Genomic DNA, 20,093 nt, shown 5'->3' with positions numbered 1-20,093 from the left:
TATAAGTATAAAAAACGAGATTTCAGACTACAACGAACTCTTTAACTATTAATCTTAAAAATCAGACGATTTGTAATAATTTCAACAGCTTCGTGTGACTAATATTTATATCACTGACCTTCGTTTCCAATGTTACAGTAGTATTCCACTTTCTTAATACTTGTATCATCCCTCTCATTCTATTTGATAAAATAGAGACAACAAACACCATTGTCACGACAGTGGAACTCTACGGTTTAAGGGTAACACATATTGCTCCTCTCCTTGTCCTGCCAGAACTGCCTCGCATCTAGATCGTCGTGGTCCTACCCAACAAAGTGAAGCAGTGCACGTTAACCTTAATAGACATGTATATTAACATTCAAGCGACATCGTGTTGGGTGTATGTCGTCAGAACAATACGGTTCAAATCCTAAGACGTGTCCACACGACCAGACAAAGTCGCGGTGACAATGCGACACGTTTCACGTCTGGACCTCACGTAATTTAGAAACTGAATAGTTACGGATTTACTCAGCTATCTGAGAGTGTTGTTTATTTAAGTCTCCATTGAGGATTGTTTTCGAGTTGTATGTTATTTGGCTTTGTTCCATACAAATAATATCGTCATCCTTCCTTTTTTTACGGAAGGTACATTTTGTACTCCTTCCATACATTTATATAAGCTATTATATGTGAATTAACTTCCTTCTTCATATAATCCCTCTTTCATACTATCTTACAATGTTTTCATGTTTAATAAATAGCATAATTAATGCCCTATAGAATTCAAATTAAATTAGAACTTTTAACTTATTTATCCAATTATTATCCAATATTTGTTTTACCTTTTACTTTGAGTCACAGGAGATATGAAATGTTTATCATATGGTTATTACTGGCAAAGATTTTTTTTATTAATTTTGTTCGGATCTCTTCAGAATTCTCTGAAATCTTTTATTGTAACCTTAATTAGGATCGAATGTAAGCCAAAAAAAGTTTTTTTTTGATATTCTAACATCGTAGTTATATTATTATAAAATAAATGAATCACAAAAGATGACATTATTGTGTACTAGCTTTTACCCGCGACTCCGTCCGCGCGGAATTAAAAGAATGCACACAGGATAAAAAGGTTCCTATGTCTGTCTCCTAGTTCTAAGCTACCTCCCCATCAATTTTCAGCTAAATCAGTTCGACCGATCTTGAGTTATAAGTAGTGTAACTAACACGACTTCTTATATATATAAAAGAAAGTCGTGTTAGTTACACTATTTATAACTCAAGAACGGCTGGTTCGATTTGACTGAAAATTGGTGGGCAGGTAGCTTAGAACTAGAAAACGGACATAGGATAATTTTTACCCCGTTTTCTATTTTTAATTCCGCGCGGAGAGAGTCGCGGGTAAAAGCTAGTATTATTATAAAATAAATGAATCACAAAAGATGAAATTATTGTGTATTTACATGAAAATATATTTGGCAATTACGTTTAATGTAACGACTATATATATATATATATATATATATATATATATATATATATATATATATATATATATATATATATATATTTAATTCTTAGCCAGAAGCCGTATATTCTTTTAAAGCGTTGTATCATTATCACTTAGAATATTGAATATCCATACAAAAGGCAAAGTCATCGTACTTAATTTATAAATTTATTTTTACTTGAAACCTTATAATCGTAGGTTGATGTTCTTTTGTAATAAAGGCGTCAAATATTATTAGTTCAATGCGACTTTCTTATTCACACCTTGGATTTATTGGAACCACTAGCTGTCGCCCCGAACTACGTCTGCTCGGAATTAAAAAAAACTTCATTAGTAGCCTATGTGTTCTTCCAGACTATGTTCTAAAGAGATCCGTTGAGCCATACTGGAGATATTTTGTAACAAACATCCATCCGGTCCATCCATCCAAACATTCGCATTTAAAATATTAGTAACTAGCTTTTAGCCGCGACTCCGTCCGCGCGGAATAAAAGAAATGCACACAAGATAAAAAATTTCCTATGTCCGTCTCCTAGTTCTAAGCTACCTCCCCATAAATTTTCAGCTAAATCAGTTCGACCCATCTTGAGTTATAAATAGTGTAACTAACACGACTTTCTTTTATATATATATATATAGACTAGCTTTTACCCGCGACTCCGTCCGCGCGGAATAAAAAATAGAAAACTGGGTAAAAATTATCCTATGTCCGTTTCCTGGTTCTAAGCTACCTCCCCATCAATTTTCAGTCAAATCGATTCAGCCGTTCTTGAGTTATAAATAGTGTAACTAACACGACTTTCTTTTATATATATAGATATAGATATAAACTTATCTCAATAATCGACAATAAAGTTTGACAATGATTTATCGGTAAGTTTTGTGATTCAAATCTTGACATTTAATTTGTGTGTGCAATTTAAAATGTTAACCATTTCCGGCAGTGGAAACTTACTGTAATAATGACTTATGTACAGTTGATTTTAATAAAGCCTTAAGTATCCAGTAGTTTTAACTTGACTCTTTAACTACCTTACTGTTAACTTATAATAATTTTATCAAAGCTCCATTTTCAAATAGAGAAAGTCAAAATATTTACCCTATATTTGCAATTACATTTTGTTAAATAAGTAACTTAAAAACTTTAACTAAGTTATGCGAATAAACTATACAGTCCGCTTTGTTGTCGGAACTTATTATAATAATTTAAACTAACTATTCTTGTAATGAGTCACCTAGATACCTTCTTTGTGCTTTGGCACTTCATTCATAATTATAAGTCATGAAGATATCCGTATATATTAATAAAATTGGAGTGTCTGTAATATCGGGGAAAAAATTATAACGAAAATCCAATTTTTAAAATATCTGTCTGTCTGTCCGCAAATCAACGTTTGTATCAAGTAATATCCGAGATGACTTTACTGATTTTGACGGGACTTTTGCTGAAAGGTAGCTTATGTTTGCGGGGTAACTTAGGCCATTTTTTTTTATATTTTTTTCAACAGCTGATGAAGTTGCAAGCATGTTTATCATAATTTCATAACAAAGTTATTATATAAATATAAATGCAGTTGTAAAGTTTTAAAATTATAATGAATGTGTATATTTACTTAATTATCTGTGAATAACTCACGCTCTTTATCAGGAGGAGTACGTACAGATAAAATGAAATGGTTTCTTCGAATTTAAATATAATTATAACCGTGAAATTTCACTGCCACATCTGCATTATTGTTGACTTTTTTTTGACGGAGCATTGCCAACTTACAAAACAACGCCTGTAATCAGGTCTGGTATCCGAGATGGCAAATAGCCATTTATCGTAGGATGTGCGATTGATTTGTCGATGTATACTTAAAACCTACGTAAGTAGTGGGAATTACATAATGGTACCTATTTAAACTTTACAAAATTTGGCGTATAGCATAAAATAAAAAGTGTGAAAATTTTTAACACAAAAAAAAAGTATGACGATAAAGACAACTTTGGTATGATTTTAAAATTAAAACATTGTCACTAGATGACGCAGTTGACTAAATTGTACTAATTAAGAAGGTCTAACTCACGTGTGACCGTTCGTTGACGGCACCGACTAGTTTCGTTAGTTGACGATGGACCCTGACGGGTCCGAAACTACTCGGTGCCGTCACCGGACGATCACAGGTAAGTTAAGCCATTCTTAATTAATTTATTATGTCTCACAAAAGTTTAAACAATTTTGAATTGTACTAGTAACGAGATATTTCAATGTTTAAGTTAAGAACGTGAACTAATAATAGTAATTATAAAATAGATATGATCCTTCACCTTTCTCTTTTCATTCATTTTGTTCTAAAATTACATATCTGTTCCTTAAATGAATTGCTCTTTGTAACTGGTACATTGTTATTAGATTCACATAAATGTGTATAATAAATCAGAATTAAGTATCTATGAAGGTATATTATCAAGCGTAATATGAGTGTTCGTCGCTTGTTGTTAAGAAACTTCGAGCAATAACTCGTTATATAATTATAGTATCTAGTGTTGATGTAATCTTTAATGTCCACTATATTGTGTCAATTATCTTACTAATATTATAAATTCGAATGTTTAGATGGATGGATGTATGATCTTGATTTTTTTATATCAAAAGGCAAACGAGCAAACGGTCACCTGAAATCGTCGAAATAACGAGGCGACCGTTGCCCATAGACATCCACAAATGCAGATGAGTTGCCTACCTTTAATCAACGGAAAAGGCGATGCACAGAAAGAGGATATTTCCCCTTCATATACGTCCCATCTTCTGCCAAATCCACCTCCCTTTCCCATTCTTTCCGAATAAGAAAAAGGTGTGAAGAGAACTAAAAGTAGGTTTCCAGCAGCACACTCATCATACAAAACCCGGAATTGCTTCCACTTCACGTTCTGTATGGTCGTGGTATTTCACCGGGTTAGACGACCTATTCGTGCAACAGATGTTGTTGTTGCTGGTGTCTACAACTGTTACGTTCTATCAACGTATCTTGATGAAATTTGACATATACATAGAGTATAGTCTGGAAGAACACATAGGATACTAATAAAGTTTTTTTTTTAATTAAACGCAGACGGAATCGCGGGCGACAGCTACTTTTATAATACAAACAAAAGTTCTGTTGTGTATGTAGTTTAATTAATTGGCATGGTGGAACATATATTTCTTAAGTATGTATTAAAACAAGGCGAAGTGTCGTTGATTTTGTTTTTTCCCCATAATACTACTAAATCATATCATCGAAAATATTTACGCAATACTTCGAATGCGTAGGTTGTGCTTTGTAAAGTTTTGAAAGAGTTAAGATTTCCGAGATATAAGTAGGTTCATTTATAATATTATTTTATTAATAAGTACTACTATAAATAACAACTTATTAATGAATATTAAAAATGCGACTAAGTAATTAAATTCAATAAAAGTCGTTTTAAAAGAAATTATCAAGATAACAATATATATCTAATCTTGTCTTAAAATTACACAATACAAATATGTAATGAAAAATCAAGCTCATAAAATAATATTACATTTGTTAGTTAAATTTTATACGTTATATTTTCGTTGAAGTCTTTTACACGGACTCTATGTTCGGCCTACTAGTAATTGTAAGTAAGTTTTCACAGCTGAATTACCCGTACAAAACATTTCTATCTCTGGTTATCAAAGTGTATGAAAATATGAATTTCTGTGGTGTTACGTAGGCTGGGAAAATTATGTCTAATAATGTATTCCGTTTCATATAAAGTCCAATATCCTTATTATCAATTCCGTTAATCACGTATTGAAAATTCACGTGTTCATGCCAAAATATTATAAAGCGGTTTCGGTATCCGAGATACATTTACGAAACGAAACCCCTCCGTAATCCGGAGATCTGACTGTAGTAAATTTCTGATCGATCTCAAAGATAGGATATTGATTTTGGCCGTACACAATTGTACCTATATATAGTCTGTACCTACACTTATTGTTTGGTTACAATTTAAATCTGTTAATATTTATTACTCCTACGCATATCTTATTGATGGTACGGGTCACTTTCACCTCTATTTCAATACTTAAAATACATTTTACAAAACTTTGATGTACATTCGTAAAGAAAAGTGATATATTTATTTGAATGTTTATCATTTGTCCTTTGAAAGTTTTAAGATCGTTAATTAAACGTGGGATTCATTAAATAAATCAAGAGTAATTAAAAAATGATTTAAGGCATGCCTATATTTGTACAGAACTTTTTAATTCAATTTAAATTCAAAGCAGCAATATTAAATCATACATTGCTGGATTTACTTTTATAAAAATGTCTATAAATTCTTAAATTACGGTATAATTAAACCGGATATTTATAACTGTTTACAACATACATTACAAATTGCATTATTGGAAAATGTGCCATAAGTTAAATAAAATTATGTTAATAAAGTATCCTATTATTTCACCATATTTAATATAAACGCTGCCAGTATCTTCGGAACGTTGCCTAAAGGGACACCTTTTAATGATATATTTTAGTTTTTATGTATTATATTTAATCTAATATTTTAATTTATTGTATATTTACACATTACACACTATATGTAGTACACATTACACGGTGCATAGTACACTCATTATAGAGCAAAGATGTTGGTAATATTGTTATGCTCTGTTTAATTTTGTTAAACATTCCCTCTTCAGATAAATATATTTAATATAATACTTGATGTTTACTTGGTAATAATATTCCTTAGATAGCTTAATTACTAAGACTTATGTTTGTAACAGTACTCCCGTCCCACGTCCGATGGTTTTTGGTCGTCGGCCAAGTGACGTCACCATGGTTCGCACATATAACGCCGTGCTACAGCGCTACGGACACCAAAGCCGTAGAGCACTCGCTACGCCGTAGACGGATCTACGGGACCGCGCAACTTTGAACGTGCTTTGTGAATAATTTCGTTTAAATAACTGGTAAGTAACTTTATATATTTTAAATTAAACTCTACTATATAAATGACAATTAAGTATTTACATATTTTTTATGTACACCGTAATTTGTGAAAATAATTTTTAAGTTAAAGTTCGGTAAAAGTTATTGTGTAAATTATGTTACATTGTATGTAAATTTTTTAATTGATAACCGTGGTCTGTGAATTAAACAAATGTAATAGTTTACCAAAATATAATTTAAATCGGTTACCTTTCTATTAAACAATAATTACGTTGATTTATCAAGTTTTAAAATTTGAATTATTTCTTATTAAATTAATTTAGCTGATGTAACTTATAGAAAAACAGACAATAACCTAGAAAATAACTTAATAAGTGTAATATTCATCACATAATAAAGACAAACTTTTAATGTCAAAAGCGCTCAATCATAAATGTGCTACGAATTTTAAAGTTCTCAGTTTCCGAAGTATATTCAAGTTTTATTACGTTTAAGTACTTCAATAAAAATGTAAAGCTCAGATCGGAATGTTCTTCGGATGTCTTATGAAAAGTTTATTACCCATAATTAAATTTATAACATATATCAAGATGACTATAATCCGGATTACTCGAAACAGAACACTCAAAGTTTTAACATCTCAATAAAAACTCTTGAAAGTCACAATATTACCTATTAACATTAACCTATTAACATCTGTGAAAATCTTTAAAATCTTAAAATAAATATTACAAACACTATCTATCCCAATAACTATATCAAAATCTCATGATGTAGACATCTTGTTTTCATCATATTCTAACTTTTTGCACAGGATTAAAAAAATAGAAAAGAATCTAAAGTATTATTCAAGACTATGTTCTATATCTGTGCCAAATTTCAGTTAGATATATTGAACTGTCGAACAGTTATTGACTAAATATGTAAATCAAATGTACCCCATTGAAATCGCACACATTTCCGGGATCATAGGTAGTCTATGTGTTCTTCCAGACTATGTTCTATCTAATATATAAAATTCTCGTGTCGCGGTTTTTGTGGTTAAACTCCTCCGAAACGGCTTGACCGATTCTCATGAAATTTTGTGAGCATATTGAGTAGGTCTGAGAATCGGCCAACATCTATTTTTCATACCCCGCATTTAGTTTTTTTTAATGTGCGCGGACGGAGTCGCGGGCGACAGCTATATCTAAATAAAATTTCATAGAGATCTGTTCATCAATCTATCCATCTAAACTATCTCATTAATAATATAATAAGATAGACAGATTAATAAGTAAGATAGATAGTCCTAACATCAGAACACTGTTACATAATAACAACAATGAAATATGCACTAAAATTCCACCATAAAAATCGTATTTTATGTTCTACTATATTCATGAGAGCTGTTGAAATATGTAGTATGAAGCAACGCTTTGAAGTTTACCACGGCCTAATCAAATTATTGAGCAAACGAAGTAATCTTATCATCGTATAAAGGTAGGAAATAAATGCCTATATTATGTCGTATAATGAATAAATAAGGAAACCCCATAATGTGTTACGATGAAAAACATGTTTTGTTTCTTTCCTAGTAATTTATACTTTCAAACACAACCTTTTCATGTTCTCCGCAATTGCTAATGTTGGTAACAGAAATGCCGCATGAAATCTGGAATGATTCCAAAATAAAATGGTACATGTTTCCTTTGAAAAGATACGTTCAGTTCGTCCTTCCTAAGTTTATCTCGTTTTCGATTTTATCATTTCAATGTTGTTTCATAAAATTTTCAGTTTTGACAAGGGTTTTCTTTGATGAAATATCCATACAAAAAATATTGTTATTTAAGTTTTTTTCAAGGAGAATACTTTGTTGTATAAATAATTATTGTATGGATTTTTATTAACAAACTAGTGTTTTATTTATTATCCAATTATCAAAATTCTTAGAGAGTTTCACAAAATTAATAATAATTACTCGAAAAATCACAAAATAAAGCACCCTTATTGACGTTTGTGTTCTTCAAACATGTTAGTCATTCAATAATGATTTCTTTTTGTTTTTTAATATTACGACTTCTTTTCCAATCTGTATAAAATGTATTTAACACAAACATGATACTGCATACAAACCTTAAAACGGATATAAGTAAGGATATTGTAAAAGATTTACAATCTTCTCTTTTTGCTAAAAAGTAAACATTCTAAAGGAAATTCACGCTGCAGCTAATATAGTGCGCTTCCTTCCTCGTCGCAAACATATTCATAATATAAATATCACTGAATGAGCAAAGAGGTGGCTCAGGCGTTAAGCACTTAACTTGCAATTTGCAGATCCTGTATTCAAATCCCGCCATGTACCAATGTATTTTTCGATTTTCGATTTACGTATGTACATTTATCCAACATTGATACAACCTGCATATATCTGAGAAGAAATTCAATGATATGTGTGACTTGACTATGGCCTAGTCACCCCTAACTTAGGATAGGGTCCCCAAGCCCCTCGGTGGGGATGTATAGTGAGCTGATGATGATGATGATTCAAAGCAAAATGATGCACAAACAACATAAGTCAAGCATATTTTATTAAGTCAAGTATATCACTTGCTATATTATCCGCCAAAAGTAATAGAATTTTTAAAATTACAATTACTTCTAAAGTGTGGAATGTAGAGTTTTGATATAAGACATTTTATACTGAAACTAAACTCTAATCTAATATATAAAATTATCGTGTCACAGTTTTCGTCACCGTACTCCTCCGAAACGGCTTGACCGATTCTCATGAAATTTTGTGAGCATATTCAGTAGGTCTGAGAATCGGCCAACATCTATTTTTCATAACCCCCCCCCCATTTTTTAATTGCGCGCGGACGGAGTCGCTGGCGTCAGCTAGTATTCAATAAAAACCTTGTTGCACGTTAAAAAAATCAGTCAGTACAAAATAAACAGTTTTCAAATCAGGTAGAAGGAACCGATGTATGTTTATACGAAATATTTGGTACTCAAGCATGTATCATGTTAAACACGACTTCAATTTGTCCTGTCAAATTAAAGATCGATGGTTCATGTAATTGAATGAGATTACAAACATTTCACACCTGATTGGATTTAGGCGTGAGTGTGTCGTCAATTTGGAAATATTGTACACTGATAGATTAAGATAAATCAATTGGTTCTGAGATTTATTGATTGAGGTTTAAAAAAGCTGCTTTGGTTTTCATGATCCGAAATCAATTTGCGATCTCAAATTTTTGTATTGCTGTATTTTTTAATTACTATTCTTAATCTATTTGTTTGAAAATGTACTAATAATTGATCAGATAATGTTTAAAATACCTTTGATAAAAATTAACTAAATATCTTTTTGATATCTCGTAAAAAAAAATTCAAGGACTTCAATCTGTCGCCTTAGTGTAATAGGTGATGTTTTTTTTTTCGCTTTTATTGAAACTAAAATGCAAATTGTTTATTTTTGTATTGTAGAAAATTATCCGTGTTATTTTGAAAATGGAAAAATACTTCGAACATTTAGTCACAGTAGATCTGCGTCGGACACACTATAACACAATTTTCATTCAGCACTTCGCTAACTTAATTAAAAAGCAAATAACGCATGCACAATTTAAGTGTTGATTTGAAACGATCTTCATTTGTTTCAGCGATTTCCAGTTAATAACTTAGATTGGAAATAGAAAAAAACTTAGGATTATAATTTAGAGAGATTTATATTGAAATCAAAAATATGCTATCTTGTAAATTAAAGAGATAATTGGGCTAAGTATGGATGTTTTTTAATTCCGTCTACTTCACTAAAGTTACTTAAATATAAAAGTAATGCCATTTATCTGGTAAATAGTTTATTCATTTTTTAAATAAGTTTTTGTAACTTGACAAAATTTAAATAGTAACACAATCTCATTATCCCTTTTCAAGACGCGTAAATGAAATTTGATGGACCTCTTTCTTATGACAAAGATTGAAGTTAACTAACACTCAAGAGGTTATTGTTTAACTTAAACAATTTCTTATTATTATTTTTATTATAATTTTATAATATTTAGACGACTTCAAATGAAAAATGTAATAATTATTTTTGTAGAATTTTTACATTCATAAAACAACTTAATTTTATTTTAAACTAGCTTTTACCCGCGACTTCGTACGCGCGGAATAAAAAAATGCACACAAGATAAAAAAGTTCCTATGTTTGTCTCCTAGTTCTAAGCTACCTCCCCATAAATTTTCAGCTAAATCAGTTCGACCGATCTTGAGTTATAAATAGTGTAACTAACACGACTTTCTTTTATATATATATAAGATCTAACTAAAATAAAAATAAAAAACATTTAAAACCGAGTGTTCCTGAAATAATTTGTATGCTTACACACCAAGGATATTAAAAAAAGGAATTATATCTCATACACGTTGCTCCCAAGATACGCTGGACGAATGTAATCAAAAATTTTGTTCAAAGCTAACGAATTCACATATTACTTTTTCGGTTATTTTCATTCGAATGTGGAGGAAAATTTAAAAGGTTTTTTGCTTACTCATAAAAGCTTAAGTATGAATATTCAACAATATTTGTATCTTGGAGACTTTCCTATTAATTTTTCAAAGATTTTTAGTTTCTAAACTCCATGAAGGTTTTGAAACATCTAGTAGAGACATGTTTTATTAATGTTTATTAAAAAATATAAATAGCAGTGGAAACCCTGCTAACACAAGTTGTTTTTCTTTTGTTTTCCAAGGTCTACAAATATTTGGAATATCATTTCATATTACCTTATAATTAAACTAATATATGTTTCAATCGGTAATAATTCAATTCATGGTTAAGGTTTCGCAGTAAATTAATTAACTAGAGAGTTCGTTTAAGAATAGATTTGGATTGCCGGATAGACGTGCTTAAGAGGAAAGTTCGAGAAGAGTTAATATGAATTAGGTACATTTCTTGATGTAATTTAAGTAGTTTTACTTTCTTTGGTGTTGCGGATATCCATAGGCATCAGTGACCTCTTTCCATTGAGGGTCTCACTCTTCAAGATATAATTTTGAATTTATTTTTATATATAATATATTTTACATATCATAACTAGACGTGATAAATATTATAAAAATACGAACAAGATAAATACGTCAAAACAAAAAGGAATTGATTATAAAACAATTTATATGTTTAAAATAAATAAGCCGCAACAATCACTGCTCTTTTGCCCCATATTAAAATAAAATGTTTTATAATGTGTTTTTGCTAGTTAATTGTACTGTTATGTAATAACAATCTCTAGCTTACTGAAATATTCGGAAATAATAATACATTATACATTACATAAGTACTTATTGTTAGGAGAATTAACTCATACGAATTACACAAAATTTACGATTTTATTACACATTATCAGAGTTGAAATTTTAAATAAGATTATTGTGATTTATCGAAATTGTAGCATTTATTAAACAAAATTGTGTAATTAGTGTGTAAATAAATGACAGTAAAATTTAAATAAAAATCCTTTTTTTATTACCTTTTATTGAAATTGTTTGTTCCAAATACAAAATTATTACAAATACAATATACAATTTAGTTACATTTCTCCAAATGTTTTTATTCTCAACATAACAATGAAAATAAAAGAAACCAATCTACTTTTATATATCGTATTCAATGAACATCTGCCTCTTGCTAATTTACAAAAGTTTTTGCATCGTTAGTATCCAATTCAGAATTTATCCTAATTACATCTAATGTTTCTTCTCTACATATAGTTTTTTACGTTCTATCTTATACCGAATTACCTTTCAATTTTATTTATTTAAAATAATCAAACAACAAAATTCATTTATCTATATATATAAAAGAAAGTCGTGTTAGTTACACTATTTATAACTCAAGATCGGTAGAACTGATTTAGCTGAAAATTGTTGTGTAGGCAACTTAGAACCAGGAAACGAACATAGGATAATTTTTACCCCGTTTTCTTTTTTTTTATTCCGCGCGGACGGAGTCGTGGGTAAAAGCTAGTTTACAAAACATTCTAATTAGCCACAAAAGCTCGTGTCACTTTTATCTCGATTTAATTTTTTTTTATTCAATGTTTGTTTTTTTCAAGTAATATTAAATACATTAATAAATTGGAAATACCTATATAATTATAATCTCTAATTTCTCGGTACTCTATGTTCAAGTTGAGTTATTGTTCTCTCTGAAAGTTAAGTGCTCTTTGTAGGACGATCTATAAAGTGTTTAGTAACTTCCAAATTACTAAAAGGCTGACAAGTTGCCAGAAAATGTTGTAAATACCTTATTCACTTCGCTTAACTTGACAAATTGCCGAATTATGATGTAAACTTTCAGAATTCGATGTAAAATTTTCAACGCGTCACGATGACTCAACTATGTGATTATAAATTTTGATTTCTTAAAAATTGTTGTAAGAATAAGTTATTGTTTCAATAAAGGTGTGCATTTTTAGAAGTATAAAGTTATAATTATTTAGTTTATAACATAATATTTATTTATAATTACATTATACAATGAAATGGACTAAAAAATGACTGAAAAATACTCGCCGGCAATTTCTACCAACTTATTTACTGTATTTAAATTTCATATTGAAATTTATTTGCCTTTGATAATGTTATATTTGTGCAGAACTTTGTTAATGTTTCGTACGACTTGTTCAGAATAAGTTCATCTTGTTAGACATTGTGTTAACTTGTTATTGGCGATGCAACATTTAATGAAAGCAACATATTATTTTTAACTTAACACAACAAAGTAAACAAATGTACCAGGCTAACATAATCATATGAATGGTGTTCATAATCCTTATTGCCAGCTGTCAGTGGATAACAAAGCGCGGTAGAGTCGGAACCCGACGCGCATTGTATCCATAAACGGATACCCGTGACATTATGACGTCATAGTAATATTATAAGGGTACAGTCGACCCGCGACCTCTTTATATCGATGGATTTTCTTAGTTATTCGATGCTTGAAACAAATTGATACTTTAAGATATGACCGGGGTCAGAGACATTAATCTTATTGTTTTTTGCACAAATAAAATTTATAACGCTTTCACATATTTTTAACTACAGTAGGATAGATCGAACCATTCTGTAGCCATCATGATAAAAAAGCCGCAAATTGAAAATATCTGTTGGTAATTACCAAAGTATCGAGTTGATTATGAAATTTTCTTTAAACTTTTATTGAAAAACTGTCTTAAATTGTTAAATTTAAAAGGTAATAGTTATTGAATTTTACAAATAACCGATTGACTATTTGGGGTAAAGTTTTATATCTAAACGAAATTATTTAAATGGCAACATAACCTTACCACATTCTATATCTTAGGGAACGTACCCATACTACGTGACCCGTTTAGGGGGGGGGGAGTCTTTAAAATACTACGGTCAGTCACGGGAGGGGGGGGGGGGGTTCAGCTTTTTGTCACGTAGTCGATTTTAATGAGAGAAATCTCGTATTTTTTCGACCTATATTCGAATATAGCGCGGTGTTTAGCGCTTTGTAAACTCGCAGTTGGTGCATAGTGGTGCAGTGGACAACCTGCCTCGCGTGCGACCTCTGCGGATTCTATCCAGGAGGCTACAAGAAGTTTTATGTGTTTTGGAAGTCGTCTTTATTGCAGTCTTATGCAATAAAGACGTCAAATTATTTTTTTTTTAAATTTTTGCCTGAGAAATGATTAAAAATCATAATTATGAATTACTACGTGAAAACTAAAGGGGGAGGGGGGGGGTCTTGGCATATACTACGAATGGTCACCGAGGGGAGGGAGGGGTCGAAAAATCTTAAAAAATAGGTCACGTAGTATGGGTATGTTCCCTTATATAATAAAATTCTCTTGTCACAATTTTAGTTACCACACACCTCCGAAACTGGTTGACCGGTTTTTATGAAATTTTATATGCATATTCAGTAGGCCTGAGAATCGGCTACTATCTCTTTCATACCCCTATTAAGTATTTTTAACTACGCTCGAACGGAGTCGACAGCTAGTATTACTGTATTTAACTATAATGTCGACCCATTCAAGTTTATACCTCCATTAACATTATTTATATCGCGCCCCCTTAAGTGTAACTACTCAAACTTTCCTAACTCTTATAAAATACATCGGAAGAACTTTTATCTATGAACCTTTGGTAATTAACAAAACTTTCCTTCGAGTCCTACAATTGAAATTACTGAATGCCAAAGATACAGTTCTATTTTATTTATAACATCTTCCTTTCATTGGCACTATAACTTTTGAACTTTGGCGGAAATTATGACCAAATTTAATTGTAACTTAACCGATTTTCATGCTATTAACTCATATATAAACAGTAGTTAACTTTTGCTTCAATTAAATACAACATATAATAACAATATCGTGTTTTAAAGCGTAACCAACGCCATCTATTAGCAATATTTTCAGAAACATGACGCGATTTGGTTTTTAAAAAATAATTATGAATATAAAAATTAACTGACACTTTAAATAGGATTTTCAACTAAAATCTAAATTCAGTTGTTATTTAACATAGTGGATGTCCAAGTGTCTTTTAATATTTGATTGTAGTCCCCTTCGTTAGTGTTTGAAGCCTTTGTAAATTACTTAAACTCACTTCAACAGACTGTTTACCGAACTAACCGAGCGAGGTTGAATCAAAGCCGCAAACTGGTTTATAATTTGTCACCAGATTTCCATTTCCACATTCAATTTCTTGATTTCAGAATATTGATTGTAAGACTATGACTATTGTTAGTTTATTTTGTGAGGATTAAATGTTTTATACTGTTTTATTTAATTAAAATAAGGTCCACTTTAAATTTGACATATCTTTAGTTGAAATGACATTATCATCTTACTAATATTATAAATGCTAAAGTGTAGAAGGATGGATGGATGGATGTTTGTTTGAAGGTATCTCCGGAACGGCTAAACGCATCTTGACGAAATTTGGGACAAATGTAGAACATAGTCTGAACTGAAATTAGAAGAACACATAGGCTACTAATTGAGTTTTTTTGCGTGACAGCTAGTATTCTATGAAAACATAACCGTTTAATGTTTATTATATTTTTGAACGAATATTCCGACTTATTCCTTTTACTTCAAAATGTTTTTAGACCGCTTAACATAACTGTGCATATTTACGTAAAGCGTATACATAAAAGATGTTTCGTCAATGAAATCACTCGCTTATAAGTATTGTGAACATCGACACGTTATGTATCGCCTTACTGAGAACAAATTATACGAATAATTCATAAATAATAAATAATCCATTAGCCAAGTTATAATTTATTGAGCTTTAGTCGAACTATTACGAGTATTTTATTCATCTTTCTTTTCTATTAATAATGGTCATTATTACTGCATTAATATTATATTGATACTAGCTGTCGCCCGCGACTCCGTCCATGCGCAGTTAAAAAAAACTTAATAGCGGTATGAAAAATAGATAGTAGCCGATTCTCAGACCTACTGAATACGCATATAAAATTTCATAACAATCGGTCAAGCCGTTTCGGAGGAGTATGGTAACTAACATTGTAACACGAGAATTTTATTTTTAAGATATCATATCTAACAAATGGTAAAGGCTACAAATGTGGAGTCAATTCAATTATTATTGATTATGAAAGGAATCACCCTATAGTTTTTTTTTATTAAAAAAATATTATCCAACGTTATCTATCCAACGAGTGTGGGGGGTATACCCGTAGAGATAGGCCTAGGAAGAGATGGATGGATTGCGTGAAAGGTGACATGATTAAGAAGGGGGTGACGATAGAGATGATAGGTAGGTATATTGATTTGGAAAAGGTCATGGAGATAATAATAACGACGATTTCCCTGAGAATGAATAAATGTAGAGTCTGAAACTATTTTTTGGTTAATAACAATTTGCTAATACATTTTAAGCTCTAACGTTCTTAAATAAGTTATTAATAGTTACCATGAATCGATATTAGGAAGAAACTTTACAATTTCTATTACAATGACGATTGTTTCTCGAAACTTTTTGGAACAAATCCAGCTATCTATATTCGTTTGTTACATAATAATACTAGGATTATGTTTGACCGGTATAACACTTTTGTAAAGTGTGGGTGGCTCAGGGGTTAAGCGCATGACTTGTAATCCGAATGTCCCATGTTCGATTTCCGTCATGTACCAATGTGGTTTGCAATTTTCAAATTTCATATGAACATTTAAAAAATTACGAAGATAGATTTAATTTTTTGCTTCTTTGCTTTGAATAGGCTCCGAAACAAATGAATCGATTTAAAAATTCTTACCTCGTAAAATTTTCTCTAAAAAATTCGTACCTTAGAAAGTACACTATCCAGGGGTGAAATGAGCTATATTTATCACTACTTTTTTTTGATTACGCGAGTATGAAGTCGTATCATCTGCTAAGTACATTATAAATGCAAAAAATGTGCCTCAGGTTTTTTATATTTTAATATTATAACTCGTGAAAAGTAACTCATTGTCTTATGAAAGAAAAACATATTTTATTACGAAATCCTTTAGATGAAACGTCCAGCAGTTTTATCTGACTTGTTTCAGGAAAATTCGACAATACATTATCTACCCACTACGGCGCCATGGTGTCTGAAGCTATGACCTCTAGCGTCGCTTAACGAAATTACACCTTATCCACTTGAGTTAAAGATAATTTTCATTTGATTGAATATTAAGATGTGTATTGATGTACGGTGTTAAAACTTTTAGTAATTTGTCTGAAACGAATAGTAAATTTAATGAAATTTATTATTGCAAGCGTTAAGTTAGTTTAGAACTTAAACTTGCTTGAGTGATATAAGCTTGAGTTCTAGGTTAGAGCTTGCATAGCAAGAAATACGTGTACACTCTGATACACACTCTGTGTCAATCATTTAATGAGCACTTAAATATACCCTTAGGGACTCAATACAACTGTGAGTACGATAGCTAGTATTAGATATTTAATTGCAACATTTTTAAAGACATTGAAATGTAATGCCTACGTCCAATCGTTGAATGAAGTAGGGTTGTGAACAGTGTGTGTTTGTGTTTTTTTCTTTTTCAGTTTTTTAACTTATTGTTTTGTTTTTACAGCTTCGCAAGTATGGCGTGTTCTAAAAGCATCACTCTACTGTTGGTGTGTCTCCTGAGTAGCGTATTGTGCAACCCTGTGCGACGCTCGCCCGACCTGGAGGCACGCCGAAGGAGTGCTGATCGGAATATGATAAGGTATTGTACTATGCATTATTTATGCTAGTCAGTACCGACAGTTCTAAGGCATATGCAGCAGCTGCCTACCGCTTGAATCAGGTAGTGTATGGCAGCCAATAGAATTGGAAACCTGCATCGAAGCGTCTTTTTGTAATAGTGTAGAAAGAAAGTGCAGCAATTTCTCTTTCTTGATGTTTAAAATGCTTCTTTTCACCGTAATATTCGTGTTATTATTTCCTAAAAAGACTATTTACCATTTCTGGCTTTACGAAAACATCTTCAAACATTATTTATTACGTCATAAAAATTTGATTATTATTATTTTTTTGGTTTCTAAAATACATGTATCAAACTTCTACAGATTTGGCCGTTCATACCCTCACGAAGCGACCGCCGCTGAGATCCGGGAATCATTGCAGCGTCCAACTCGTCGTGGCAACAGCTTTCTACGTTTCGGCAGATCCCAACCACTGACCTTCACTACCGACGACCTTATATCTCTTCTCCGCTCCTACGAAGAGGATTACGATACCCCTACCAAGCGTGTCTCCAACTTCGTCAGATTCGGCCGTGATCCCAAATTCATTCGACTAGGCAGGTCTGTTGATGACGAAAAGACTTACGAACAGAATACCGATCTTTATGTGAACGGTAATCCTCAAAGGAAGAACCGAGCTAGAGACAGCTTCGTGAGACTTGGCCGTGATAGTGAAGATGTTATTGAGACTGAGGAAGTTCTAGATGAAAGAAGGAAGAGGTCTGTTGAATGCGACGACTGCCATACGTAATTTTACCCCGCCTACTTATAGAAACCGTGACGTGATTCCATATTCCTTCTTACTATATTGTGATAAATCTATATAACCTTTAATATATACGGTTTTTTTAAATATGATTGTATTTCTATTACCCTAATACACAATCCTAACTAATTTTATGAGAAGATATGTTAGAATGTATCCGTTCTTGTGTGATTTTTTTATTTTCTCTCTATTTGTATTATTTACTCTAAATGTATACTACAAGTATACACATGTAGAACATATACACATTGCATAATTGAACTTCGAATAGTGAAACTTGCACGAAAACATATTGCTATCTTTTTTTTCTATCTTGCTTTTCTATCTTTTTAAAAGAGAGGTATGGCAACATATTTTTATTCATACGTATAAAAAGTAGAAACTCATAGTTTTCGGATTTTTTTCGGAAATAAACTTTTTATAGACTTTCATGAAGATAAATTATTAATTTTCAACATAAAAATATTTGCGTCACCGATTGTTTTTACGAATGAAAGTTATGTAAATTTAACTTATTGAAGCATTTACATAAATGTATTTTTATTTTTAACATTAAATTTACTCTTAAATATGTCGTGTCTGATGAATCATGTTATGTATACAATACTCTACTCTAAATGTATTATAAAAATACCAAATGTTAATTGTGAAAAATCCTTTATTTATTTCAATAACTGGAAAACTTCTACAAAGATCTTAAAATTTGCAACGTTATTTTTTAATTTGCTTAATCAAATTTATTTCTTTAATTTCTTCCTACATCTTATAAATAAATATTTAATATCATAGTTACAGTATTTGACTTAAAGCTCAGTATTAATATTATTAATTTAAAATTCATTAAAATTTTAATGTTGTGAATAAATAATAAAATAAAATTATAATTAAAATTAACTGTGTACGTGATAGTATTCGAAAAAGGCTGGGATTTATTTTTAAATGTTTCGGATACTTTCACTAAACTTAAAAAAAAAATGTTTATAATATTAAGGAAATATTTTATTTAATAAAAATGTTCAATTTCAAATAAAATGTAATAAAAACAATTATAAAATTAAATGGCATTATTATATCAATACAAAAAGTTTTTATTTAAAAAAAACTAGCACCCTATTACTTTTTATTTTAAAACTTAAGCATACTAAGAGAGTACATACATCTTATTAATATTATAAATGCAAATATTTAGATGGATGGATGGATGTTTGTTTGTTTTAAAGTATCTCCGGAACGGCTGAACGGATCTTGAGGAAATTTGGCACAGACGTAGAACATAGTCTAGAAGAACACATCGGCTACATACTAAGTTTTTTTTAAATTCCACGCGGATGGAGACGCGAGCGACAGCTAGTATAAGATAAAAAAAAATTATAAATATTATAAACAGATCCTATAAACCACGTGTCAATGTGTACAGAGAAAGGTGTGTGTGAGAGGCCGCCAATGAAATATATACTATGTTATATATATTATATTTATACAGAGATTTTGGTTTCAGAAAATTAGTATACAATTAATGTTGCTAATGCCAATTACGTTCAAAAATATGTCCTCAATTTACGATATCTTAACTTGAGAGTAATACAATAAGTATGCAATATAAAGAAACATT

The 20,093-nt window shown here is 30.8% G+C and overlaps 1 protein-coding gene across 1 annotated transcript; it reads left to right on the top strand.

Moving 5' to 3' along the window:
• Positions 1 to 6,390: 6,390 nt before the first annotated feature.
• LOC106712574 (FMRFamide-related peptides) lies at positions 6,391 to 18,499 on the top strand. Its single transcript, XM_014505178.2, has 3 exons — positions 6,391 to 6,467; positions 17,562 to 17,696; positions 18,040 to 18,499. Exons 2-3 carry the CDS (start codon positions 17,572 to 17,574, stop codon positions 18,464 to 18,466), a joined length of 552 nt encoding a protein of 183 aa, XP_014360664.1. The 5' UTR covers positions 6,391 to 6,467; positions 17,562 to 17,571; the 3' UTR covers positions 18,467 to 18,499.
• The last annotated feature ends 1,594 nt before the right edge of the window (positions 18,500 to 20,093 follow it).

The sequence above is a fragment of the Papilio machaon genome, chromosome 22 (genome assembly GCF_912999745.1).
Source record: "Papilio machaon chromosome 22, ilPapMach1.1, whole genome shotgun sequence".
Taxonomy (NCBI): Eukaryota; Metazoa; Arthropoda; class Insecta; order Lepidoptera; family Papilionidae; genus Papilio; species Papilio machaon.
Note: the sequence above shows the minus strand (reverse complement) of the source record. Positions and strands in the feature narration are given on the sequence as shown.